Source organism: Sycon ciliatum, chromosome 1, assembly GCF_964019385.1.
Source record: "Sycon ciliatum chromosome 1, ocSycCili1.1, whole genome shotgun sequence".
In the NCBI taxonomy this organism is placed as follows: Eukaryota; Metazoa; Porifera; class Calcarea; order Leucosolenida; family Sycettidae; genus Sycon; species Sycon ciliatum.
Window position 1 is genome coordinate 77,845,115 of NC_088643.1, and position 12,556 is coordinate 77,857,670.

Genomic DNA, 12,556 nt, shown 5'->3' on the forward strand with positions numbered 1-12,556 from the left:
CGTTGACTCCTCCTTTGATCTTGATGGTAAATTGTTACCATTGTTGTTGTTGTTGTTGTTGTTGTTAAATCTTGTGTTCCCAGTGTCCTCGCCGGTGCTTGATCTCCAGTACTGTAATGATTCATTGAATAATTAGCCGTTGATCGTCTAGGTCTTTGAATGTTGATTGTGTTACTTTCTTTGTTGAATTCCGTTCCCTTCAGCCTTCTTTCTCGTTGTTCACGTTCAGTGCTTGCCTCATCCATATGCACGTGCCACCGACACCACAGACTCAGCCCCAGCACCGCCGATGATAGATGACGTAGGTGGCGGTTCTGGGGGAGGCAACGGCAAAGACGCGCTAGACGGCGATGAGGGCATTATCTCATCACAGCGTCCACTTAAGCAATCTTGTGTTGTTATGGTGCATTGTGTTGTGGTGACAATATGCCCATTACCCGACTCCAAGGCTCTCGATACGGGTAATGTAGGCACTATTGCCGATGACGGAAATTGTGCTAACGATGGCTGTGGCCGAGGGTTCTTCAGTCCAGTGGCCTGCCGCGTTTGGGTCGCAGTGCCCGTGCCGAGCCAGTCAGCATATGCAGTGGGACGTGCTGCTTGATACGTGCGCTCAGATGTTGAAGAGTCCTACCAACGTACCGACTGCCGCATTGTCGGCACTCAAATTGGTATACCAGTTTAGATGCAAGTTGGGTTGGTAGGACATCCTTCCTCACCGTGAACGCACGTACAGTTGTGAAAACGGGTACAAAATGTACCGCGTAGTAAGTTTGCTGTACAATTTTCGGTACCACGCGACTCATGGATAATGAGAGGTTACCTTTCTTCATTGAATGTATATTTAATCATTGTTCAGCATGGTTACTCTTCAGTCACGACTTTCCACTGATGAATGTGACAAGAAAATTAATTCTGGTAAACTATTATTGTAAAGCTTTCCTTTTGATCTTGTCTCTTACTCTTAGTGTTGTGACCTTTCCACAATATTGTGTTGCACTGTTTAAAAAATCCAGGTGATGCGGTAAGCGAAATCGGCGGGAGCAGGCGCAAACACATGCGAAACCCTGACGGTCCTGAACGGTCGGACGACTACAAGTCCGTGAGCAGCGATGACGGGCGCGGCCACGTGTAGACGCAAAGCAGCGGTCACAAGCCTGGCAGTGAGCGACGCAGCACAGCGGAGAAGCAGGCAGCGGCAGGGGCGCACCGACTGCTGACTGGGGGTAAGTACACTTGTGCCTTGCCAGACCACCACGGGACTTCAGCCAACAGCCACACTCTCCACACTGGCATGCACCTTTCTGCTCCGCAACGGGCTTCGCACGCTCAACCCTACACTTGTGGCGTGCGCGATCACTGGGGCGTGCAAACTGTGGGTCGTAGGTGTAGCCGGTGACGGGAGGGGGGGGGGGGGGATGCTGGGCATCTACCGGTGCTGAGTACGCCGAGCGCCAGGTGGAACGCGACTCGCATTCAGCTCGCCATTCCCCCTCGAGGCCGCGAGAACGAAGGTCAGACACAATACAATCCTTCCAGCGCCGACGAGGGCCATGAGCTGGGCGACGCGACGGAAGCGTGCCAAAGAGCACTTGCTTCGGCAGCCGGTGGTCCTCCATCCGAGCAACATGTCCGAGCCATTCAAGGCGGCGGCGCTCCACCTTCGTGCGGATGGTGTCGGGATCACCCCACCTCACGCGTAGTTGGTGATTGGTGATGTGGTCATCCCAGCATTCTTGGCGAGACACTCCCATGATCGAGCGGATGCATAGGTGGTGGAAGACAGAGAGCCGCTGCAAATCCCGTTGAAGAGGCGTCAAACACTCCGAACCGTACAGCAAGAGCGACAAGACACAGGCGTTGAACACACACCTCTTGATGTGGAGGTCCAGGTGCTTGTTGCCAAAGATGGACTTTTGCAAAGCGCCACACGCTCGGGAGACATTCGCAATGCGGGAGTCAAAATCGCAGGATGAACGGCCACCGCTGTGAATTACCGAACCCAGATACTTAAATTCGGTGATACAGACAATGTCGACACCAGCCAGACTGAGGGGTACGCGGTCAGCAGCAGACACATCAGCACCAGCACCAGCAACCAAAAACTTTGTCTTTGTGGCACTAACTGCGAGGCCAAATTCGGACGCCGTGTTGTCAAAGGCTGTCAATGCGACCTCGGCACCAGCTCTTGAGGTAGCGAACAATGCCGAGTCATCAGCGAACTGAGCCTCCGTAGCGGTAGTGACAGGGTCGGTGCGGTGAGACTTCCTGTAGAGGTTACCAGTGTCAGAATTGTGCGAGAAACTGAAACCAATACCAGGTACACCACTAACGCGCTGCTGCCATCTGCTTTCCACGGCCCACATGAAAATGTTAAACAGCACGGGCGCCATTGAGCAACCCTGGCGTAGACCATTATGAACGCTAAAGAGATCTACAGTTGTACCACTCATGCGTAATACAGCAGCCATTGAGGTGTGAAACGACTTGATCACCGCTAGCATGGGTGGAGGGACGCCAGCTCTAGCCAATACCTGCCAGAGACACTCACGAGGAACTGAGTCGTAAGCTTTGCGCAAATCGATGAAGACAAAGAAACCCTTGGTTTGATGTTCTACTGTCTTCTCCAAGAGTTGGCGGATGGTAAATATCATGTCGGAGCATGATCTGCCACGGCGGAAGCCACACTGCGATTCCGGGAGGAATTCTTTGGCCAGAGACTGGAGGCGTAGCTGAATGACTCCTGCTAGTGCCTTGCCTACGACATCCAGCAAAGATATCCCACGCCAGTTATCGCACCTGGAGAGGTCACCTTTCTTGGGTACTGGCACCAGCATGGCATCTACCCACTCCTGGGGGATACGACCCTCACGCCACACATCGCCAAACAGCCCATGAAGGCTGAGGAACAGCTGCTCGCCACCAAATTTCAGCATTTCCGGGAGGATACCAGAGGCTCCAGCCGATTTCCCGCTCTGGAGCTTGCACGACGAACTTACTTCCTCCAGTGTCGGGGGACTAACGAGATCTTGGTCTACCGGCAGTTGTGGGATGGAGTCCAGCGCACTAGGTGACCATGTGCTATGGATGTTCAGCACTCCAGAGAAATGTCTCCGAAAACGGTGACCCTGCTCTTCTGGTGACGTGCATAGATTTCCGTTTTCATCCACGACTGCGGTTGTCCGAGCCGGTTTCAAACCTTCCCCTGCAGCTTGGAGATCGTGGATGCACTTCCATAATAGCTCCGTTAAAACGGGACTCTGTAGCCGCTAGCGCCTTGCCTTCTATCCACTTCACACGGGCTGCATTAATAGCCGAGCGTGCCTTCGACCTGGCAGATTTAAATGTGCTGAAGGATGGATGATCGCGGTGCTGTCCATGCTGGATCCACTCCTTGTATGCAGCGTTCCGATCCCGAAGGAGTGGTTGGATATGTGGAGTTGCCTCCTGGAACCAGCCCCGTTGTTGGCGTCTCGAGAATCCGAGAACAGAGGTTGCCGCAGTATCAAGTGCTGACTTGATATGGTTCCATTTACTCGCAATGTTGGCTTGCTCATTCCAATCCTTGGTGAGTTCACTCCCAACAACACTGCGATACAAATCAACTGGTGTAGGCTCGTCATTGGTGTCAGTTTGACTAGATGGCTTGGAGTTCCTGAGCCGGGCGACATCAAAGCGCTGTCGTTGTCGGCTGGCCGTGCACTTCTTGCTAAACCTGATTGGGCTAGACATGTCCCATGACACATGTAGCAGCTGATGGTCACTGCCACACTCAGCATTTCTGATTACTGATACATCAGTGCAGGCACCCAGGTCCCCTTGTCGAACAAGGATGTGGTCAATGCAATGCCATTGGAGGGTGCCAGTACATGGCAACACGTACCATGTACCATGTATACGCCCGTCGCAAGAGAAGCACGCAAATCTGCAAATGCACTGGATGTGCACCCACAGATTTTCTCTTTATAGCAACGATAGCGGATCTGATTCTGATTGAAACAGATCAAGACAAGTGCCAAGTAACTGTCTAATCCACACAACTGGCGAAGCCATGTGAATCAGCCCCCCAATGCACACCTGGTCTACGCCACACGGAGTACATCGGAATAGGACGGCCAAGACAGCTACCTATGCACCCTACACTTGCTGGGGTAACCAGTATAGACAGCACGCTGCTTTGATAAAAGCAGACTTTAGATGCACTGGTACCTTGAAGTGAAATTGGAGTTATTCTACCAACCAGCCTCGGCAACTGGGTACTGGGAACCCAGGGCCAACAGACGTACCAACAACCTCAGCCATGAAAGCTATATTATAGTAACGACACACTGGATTGTGGAGCCGAAACTAGTCCAACTTCCAAAGTGCTTTGGCAAGAGGGCAGCCTTCCGACAGGTTGGACAACACGTACACACACCTGGTCCTGGTCCTGGTAAACACTGCCATTACGGTCACGTGTCCCCTACGGGGGAACGACGAGCGGGACCATGTTCGAGAGAGCCATCTCCAGCAGCTATGGATCTGGCTTATCATCGGAAACGATTCCTCTCACGGCTGCCGCTAGAAGTGGTCCATCACTCTCCACAACAGAGCGAACATTCCATGAGCCAACGCTCAGAGTCGTTCCAAGTCGTCGTCTTCGTGCGGTAGTTTGCTCCACTCGCGGGCTTGCAAAGCCTCGCGAAGGACTCCGAGGTCGGGGCGACGAGGAGAGTGTCGGCATCGTAACTATCCGACCAAGTCTCCTGTCGGTGAATACCCCACCTCAGGCACTGTTGGCCTGGACGGCTGGGGACACCCCAGGCCGTCCACAACGGCGAGAACAAGCACGGACGGAGGCCAGAAACAAGAGCCCGGAAAAGTACAACCGTCCTCCACCAGAGCAGAGAACACACACATTGTCAAGATGTTCAACTATTTGAAAGATTTTCTTATCGTCGGAAACGATTCCTCTCACGGCGGCCGCTCGAACAGGTCCATCACTCTCCACAGCAGAGCAAACATTCCATGAGCCAATGCTCAGAGTCGTTCCAAGTTGTCGTCTTCGTGCGGTAGTTTGCTCCACTCGCGGGCTTGCAAGGCCTCGCGAAGGACTCTGAGGTGGGGGCGACGAGGAGAGTGTCGGCATCGTAACTATCCGACCAAGTCTCCTGTCGGTGAATACCCCACCTCAGGCACACACACACACACACACACACACACACACACACACACACACACACACACACACACACACACACACACACACACACACACACACACACACACACACACACACACACACACACACACACACAAAAGAACACGGGCCGGGGGCCCAGGTCTCACTTTCCCAGGTCGTAGCGCCGTACCGTGGGACGCGTGGGTACCGGCAGTGCCAATGATTTTACCGTATGACATTGGTACACAATGCGTTAGTACGCATTCCTGTGCAGTCTCACTGGAGCTGGAGCCACTACGTAGAGCCCTTGTAAAGACGGAACGAACAGGTTAATGTAGAGCCCTTGTAAAGACGGAACGAACAGGTTAATTGTAGTGTAGGGGGCCACTACACTAACCTGTTCGTTCTGTCATGTCTTGGTCCTTTCCTTCATTCCGTACTGTTCGCTCTGATCTTTTCTTTTCCTTTGCCTTTTTTCTCTTGCGAGTTGGGTGTGTGATTCTTTAGCATAAAAATAATATCGGGAAGGGTTTCAAGAGGCAGTCAACTAGTTCCGGCCCTGGTCCCGGGGCGTAGATCTACTGGCAAAATGTGAACCAACCTTACGAGTTCCGGAGCTTTCGCAGTTTTGAAGAAAGAGAGTCGAGATCAAGAATATGAACCCGTGATCTGGTGATGCGGGTTCAACGTAGAATCGTACCAGTCCAGTCTGTCAACTGCTGCTGCCTGGCGTACCGTGCATTTGCACTCACAGGGTCTCACAGGAACTGCGTTCTTGCGAGTACAGCGTACGCACCCGGACGGTAACCATTACGAAGGCGCTAGTGCGCATGCGCACGTCGGACATCGGCTTTCTTCGACTTGAGACTTGCTGCTGTGTGTTTTGATTGTGGTTTCGTAGTGTCCCGCAGTTTCGAGAGAAGAGCAACCTTGTAATTCACGGATGAGTGTTAGCTGGCGTCTGGTTCTTGTTGTGGAAGCAGTTCCAGACGTTTAGTCCCCTTCATTTTTCTTGCTTTACTGTGAGGTTGGATACTACTAGTAGCTGGACGGATGTTCGTATAATGGATAGAAATGGGGTGTTGCTGCTCCAGTAGTTCCGGCGACAAGGGGACTGTTTCGGGCAAGGATCGTGGACATTCAGCAGCTCAACCTGAATCACAACCCGGTGGCCATGGTCTTCAAGGCAGGAGTTTGCCAAGCGCGCCCCAGCAGAGTGCAACGCCAGCAAACAAAGCCAATGTCTTCATAGGACTGTATGATTATGAAGCCCGCACAGACGAGGACCTTAGCTTTTCTAAAGGAGAGCTCTTGGAGGTCCTAAACAACACAGATGGAGATTGGTGGCAAGCCAAATCCACAGTCACTGGCAAGACTGGGTATATTCCCAGCAACTATGTGGCTCAACATGATTCGATGAAGGCACACGAGTAAGTCTGTCGGGATTGCTTCCAGTAGATCTTGGCGGTGCCACTGCTGTACAATATTTCTGTTTTCTGCTGTGTGCTTTCGAAATCTTGGTGATGGCACTTGACCTGACATTCTAGCTTCACAGTCCAGAAAAGGGAAGACAGCTGGAGCCGATTTACCTAGTGTTCCAAGATTACGAAAAGCTGGGTTCATTGCTGTCTTCCACCCGAAGTTAGGGGAAATATTTTTTTGAAATGAGCCATCGAACTGTTCTGCAGAGAGCGCCAGGTGGAATGGAGGCAGTGTTGAGCGCTCTTCGCTGGATTGTCTTGAAGCCCAGATTATATGTGGATCTAATCATGCGTGTTGGGAGTTACCGGAGTGATTTTATAACTGACAATATGACAACGCAAAAGTTGGCAAACTACCTAACTTTGGTCACTCATGGAAGACGTCTCGAACGTGTGCTACAATCACACTTGTTTAGTGTGGATGCACTGACACCTTGCATGATCCCAATCAGTATGGAGAAGAAGCGAATAAGCAGCTTCAAAGCATGTCCATGAACCAAGATTTGGAGGAGACAAGTTCCTTGTGTTGTGAATATCAGTACTGTACAGTTGCTTGCTTATTTATGCATTCTCTGTGTGTGTTTTGTTGTTGCTTTGCAGTTGGTTCTTTGGACCCATCAAGCGTGCTGATGCTGAGAAGAAGCTTCTCGCACCCGGAAACCCTCACGGCACCTACCTCATCCGTGAGTCTGAGTCACAGCCCGGGAACTTTTCCTTGTCCATCCGCGAGCATGACTCCGTCAAGCATTACCGTATCCGGACGATGGACAACGGTCATTATTTCATTGCAAGTAGAGCAGTGTTCCCAACGTTAGCTGAGCTCGTCGAGCACTACAAGGGAACTTCTGATGGATTGTGCACACGGCTGACGCAGATCTGCACTGATGCAGCACAGCCTCAAACGCTTGGCCTGTCCTACAACACTAAGGATCAATGGGAAATCCCTCGCACTCAAATTCAGCTGAAGAATCGGCTTGGTGCTGGACAGTTTGGTGAGGTCTGGGGCGGTCTTTGGAACGGAACAACGCAGGTGGCTGTAAAAACCCTGAAGCCTGGTTCTATGTCTCCTGAAGCCTTCTTGGAGGAGGCCACACTTATGAAGCAGCTTCGGCATGAGAAGCTCGTTCAGCTGTATGCAGTATGTACACAGGAGGAGCCATTGTACATCATTACCGAGCTTATGAAGCATGGTTCTCAACTCGACTATCTCCAAAAGGGGGAAGGACGCTTCCTCAAGATCGAAGCGTTAGTTGACATGGCAGCGCAGGTAAGAGATATCTGAGATCATCTGGTGTTATGAAGATCTCTATGATACTGAATAGCCATGCATGCACCATTCAGCATACAGTCAAGAGTACATGAAACCCAGAGTGTGACCTTGGGGCATTTTCTACTATGGGTGTCTGTCACATCGGAATTCCGTGATTTCATCACATCTGGCGCAGATCTGAGGCGGGAAGTGGCGTAGTGCGTGCAACTGAGCTGCAGTTGTGCAGAAAGAGCCCTGCTTGTACGCACTACTCACAAAAATGATGTTAATCACGGAATTTCGCTGTGACAGCAAATCATCAGAGCTGTACTCTTGATACAGTGCTTCTGTGCAAAGAACAGCTCGGTGAGATGGCAACTAAAACAGTATATTTCAGTGCAGTGGGACTTTGGTAACACAAATTTTCAGGTTTTGTGCAAGTTTCCTTTCTTTTTCCCTGCGAGGACTAAATGTATATCATTTCGCCTGGTAAGATCCAACCCAAAGTGCATATTTGGCACCCGGGCTTGCACAGCCCTAGGCACCCTGGAAATAGTCTGAATGCTGCTGGACATACACATGTACTAATGCAGTGGGAAATGGGAACTGATCGATGGCACCAGCTTAGTGCTTTTTGTAGGATTTAACCCAGCGCAATTGTCCATGTAGGGCAGGTTTGTCGCTTGATCGAGGCACCTGTTGCCAGTCATGATATCATCTTCTGAACCTCAATTGACCGGCTGTGTGCTGCTTGACCATTGTTGTGCCGAGCTGTTACTTTTCAAGAAGATGTTGCTTGTGAACATTCTGCGCAAGCAAATACCAGAAGCAATTTCTTGCACACGAGTCAACGTGATCGCTTTCTCTGAATAATGCAGGCAAAGGCATTCAAAAGTAGTGCTAGGGCTGCTATTTTCTCTCTGCTCCTTCTAAGGCAGCATGCTGACTTTTATCTGTTGTGCAGGTTGCTGCTGGTATGGCTTATCTTGAGCAACAGAACTACATTCACAGAGATTTGGCTGCCCGTAATATTCTTGTTGGTGAGGGCAACAACTGCAAGGTGGCTGATTTTGGACTTGCTCGTGTCATTCAAGACGATGAGTACTGTGCCCGAGAAGGAGCCAAGTTCCCCATCAAGTGGACGGCACCAGAAGCTGCGTTATACAACCGCTTCACAATCAAATCTGATGTTTGGTCCTTCGGAATTCTGCTCTCAGAAATCATTACGTATGGACGTGTTCCCTACCCTGGAATGACCAATGCTGAAGTGCTCACAAAGGTAAGCCTGCTTATATAAAACTGAAATCCTTTGTTACCCAGGAAATCTCTTCAACTAGTCGAATCATGCTGACCTATTGTGCCAAACAACCCCATCCCTCCCCAGTCACAGCTTCTGCAGTCCTACTAACATAGTTATGTGATGTTCGTGAACATAATGAATACTGCAAGTCCACGAAATGCATAGATATGCATTGATTGTGTAAAATGTCTGGCCCGAACCGGTCTCTGAGGTATTATAGTGCAACTTTACTATTTTCCTCCCTCTGGGCAGAACTCTTTACGAGGTGTTTGGATAAGAAAAACGACAAGGCCACACAGATATCCATATCTTCCTGGTTCTTTTTTAGCATCTAGTTTTGGCATCTAGTACACTATGTACTCCTATTACGGGAAAGGCCGGGCATATCCCCACTGAATGTAAATCACGCTAGCATGGATGCCTTTAAAGCAGCCTGTGCATGCGGATGCATAACGGTCACGTGCACACTCCATGTCATGAATATCTACATTTAAAAAAATGGTTCGTACACCTTTACACACTTCCCACTCATTGTGGGTAACTAAACGCTTCTGGATTCAGATATTGATCAGGGTTGCACTGTATGCCCACCTGTGGCCAAATGGCAAGGACTGTGCGTGTATGTGAGAGGGTGGCCTTGTCAGTTGTCACACAATCTGCACTGATCATACTGGTTATTATCTACCCCTCTCAAATCGGGAGTACAGCCTCATCAATTCCCTTCGTGTTTGCACATGTCCAAAAACCTGACATTGTAACTGTTATTTGTATGCAGCATAGAGACTACAGTAATGGGGTGAACGTGTAGAAATCGCATAAAGGACAGGTGTCTGGGTTAGAGTCCATGACTTGGCATGTTCTGTGTCCACATTTCTATGCGGATATGAGGTTCTCTACGTTGTGGCACACGCAAAGAAAATTTGTACAGATCTGTGGGGTATCATTCAAATGACCGCAGAGCAGAACATAACTATTTTGAAAAGGTAATGCTGGCCAGAGAAACACATTCTGACAGGCAGCTGTTACTGATGTCAGCAAAATGATGACTTTGGGGCCCAAAAAGGAGGGTGAGACTTGGGCTGTGTTTACGTGAGAAACGTCAGCCCGGGTTGAAAGTCTATACGATAGACAAAAGAGGTGAACGTTTAAGTGAAGACAGTTGACCCGGGTCAAATACTGATATGCCGCCAAAAGTCCACTTCTAGGATCCTGTATGATCACGTGAATCCGTTCGCGCGAAATTGCATGTACAGTGCTGTTCAAACCTGGCGAGATACGCATAGAAGTGCGTTTGTACGATTTTCTTGACCCGGGTTGATTTCGAGATACGCATAGAAGTACGTTTGTACGATTTTCTTGACCCGGGTCGATTTCAACCCTCCCCTTGGGGGAGGGTTGAAATCAACCCGGGGCGAAATTTCAACCCGGGTCAAGCGCAATGCGTCATGTAAACGCGCCATTCATTTTGTGCACATGGCGGGTTGAAATCTGACCCGGGTTGAAACGCCTCATGTAAACACAGCCTTAGGCTGTGAACATTCAGTCGTACATGTATCAATAGAATTAACTCTATCTGCAATGGTCCAATCCGGATTCAGATTGAGTGTGCACCCTGGAGTAAATTTTCCATTGTCATTTTGATCATTAGGTTGTATCCAGAGCCACTGGATCCCTCCGAACCACTACTGTGACCTTGTTGACGTAGAACAACGAGAATTGACAAGTCACTTCAGGCTTCATACTCATCGTATTCAATAGCATGGTGCAGCGCTTGTCCATAACTATGTATTTATACTGACAACATAACAGCGCTGATGTAGCCGAAACTGAAGCATTGAATTTTAAGCTCGTTTAGTTTGATATTTGGAGGGTGGTTTGGAATCTTAGTATTTTCTGACCTCTAAGCTGTGTGGGTGCTCCACTGCTCACAGAGGCAGAGCTTTTCGCACGGTACGGAATGGGGAAATTCTATTGCTGGATCATCACACTTACCGTATAGTCTTGTATAAAAGCCGCGGCTTCTATGACTTTCTTGGTGAAATTTTGCTGGCTTCTATACAAGACAGGAATTTCTATGTATGTCAACACTAAAACCAGGCTTATGTGTGATTTGATGGGCCCAAAATAGCGGCTTCTATTCAAGTGCGGCTTATATACAAGACTTTACGGTATTCACGTGTTAGCTGATGATCATGAAACTGAAACTCAGTGTTGCAGCAGAATTTCCCCCGTCCTTGCTGCTGTCTGGCCGCCCGAGTTGCTATGACATACATTATGGACTCCTTCATTTTCTCTTCAACCACACTCATTAGAGAGTCTAGCCAACAAAAACGTTTTTCTTTGTGTTTTGCCTGATTTGCTGTAGGTGGACCGGGGCTACCGTATGCCTCAACCTCCGGGTTGCCCTGATCCATTTTATCAAGTCATGCTAGACTGCTGGCGTCCCGAGGAAATGGAACGGCCGACCTTTGAGTACTTGCGATACCGTTTAGACGACTACTTTGTCTCCTCAGAAGGTCCCTATAAAGAAATGTAATACCTCTCTCCAGATTTTCACCAGTCTTCTGCTTCTTGTCTTCTTATCTGTCTTACCGGCTTTTTCCATGAAACATAATGACCTGCCTTGACGAATATATATTTTGGCTACTTCATGTCTACTTGTTCTACTGTATGATAATTGGCCAACCCGGCTCTTCTGTCCGTGAATATACAAAAAAAAGCTGACACTCAATACATTGTATAGTTGGCGAGGGCCAGCGCCTAGGGGTCATTCTGTCTTCTTACGTTCCGAGGTGGGCTTATCTCTGTGTTAGGCAGAAATAGTCCAAACTGGACAGGTCAAGCCTGCATAACGATAATTGACTGTTGGTGACATGCTTGAGATTGAAGGGCCAGAATTCGCATGAACACCAGCTCAGCTTGAATAGCTTGACACTGTCCGCATGCTATTCTTTTTGTCGCCAAGTAATCCTATCTGTAGGATTGGCCTTCAAACCAGGTACTTTACTCTTCTGTGCAAGTCATCCAATATCATCGCAGATGTCTACCCCACACATGTATATCAAGCTGGACAGGTGCCATACCAAGTCCAAATCCTATACTATTATAATACAGTAGAGTCTCACGCTCAAGAACGTTGTTTCCAAGGGCGTTCTTATTTTTCTTATTTGGCGATTTATCACGTTCTTACTATATAGACAATCCGTACTGGTCGGTTTCTTCTTACTTTGATGTAGCATTTCAGGCTGGACTTTCTTGGCGTGCGACTGCACAGGATTTTGAATGCATGTCTTTTGAACTTTGATATTGCTGCAATCTCGGGCTGTGCAGTTACATTTTCAGATGCGCATTCGCCCTGGATCACA

At 49.2% G+C, this 12,556-nt stretch overlaps 1 protein-coding gene across 1 annotated transcript; it reads left to right on the top strand.

Annotated features, from left to right (window-relative positions):
• The first annotated feature begins 6,023 nt into the window (after nucleotides 1-6,023).
• On the top strand, nucleotides 6,024-12,495 carry LOC135805619 (tyrosine-protein kinase SRK2-like). The gene is made up of 4 exons (XM_065319684.1): nucleotides 6,024-6,591; nucleotides 7,243-7,909; nucleotides 8,856-9,170; nucleotides 11,557-12,495. Exons 1-4 carry the CDS (start codon nucleotides 6,236-6,238, stop codon nucleotides 11,725-11,727), a joined length of 1,509 nt encoding a protein of 502 aa, XP_065175756.1. The 5' UTR covers nucleotides 6,024-6,235; the 3' UTR covers nucleotides 11,728-12,495.
• Nucleotides 12,496-12,556: the final 61 nt, after the last annotated feature.

Excerpts from the sequence above, each read along its gene's own strand:
- LOC135805619 (XM_065319684.1), top strand. The coding sequence starts at position 6,236 with ATGGGGTGTTGCTGCTCCAGTAGTTCCGGCGACAAGGGGACTGTTTCG. Across the intron at positions 6,592-7,242 it reads GATTCGATGAAGGCACACGA|TTGGTTCTTTGGACCCATCA; the intron begins GTAAGTCTGTCG and ends GTTGCTTTGCAG. Across the intron at positions 9,171-11,556 it reads ATGCTGAAGTGCTCACAAAG|GTGGACCGGGGCTACCGTAT; the intron begins GTAAGCCTGCTT and ends GATTTGCTGTAG.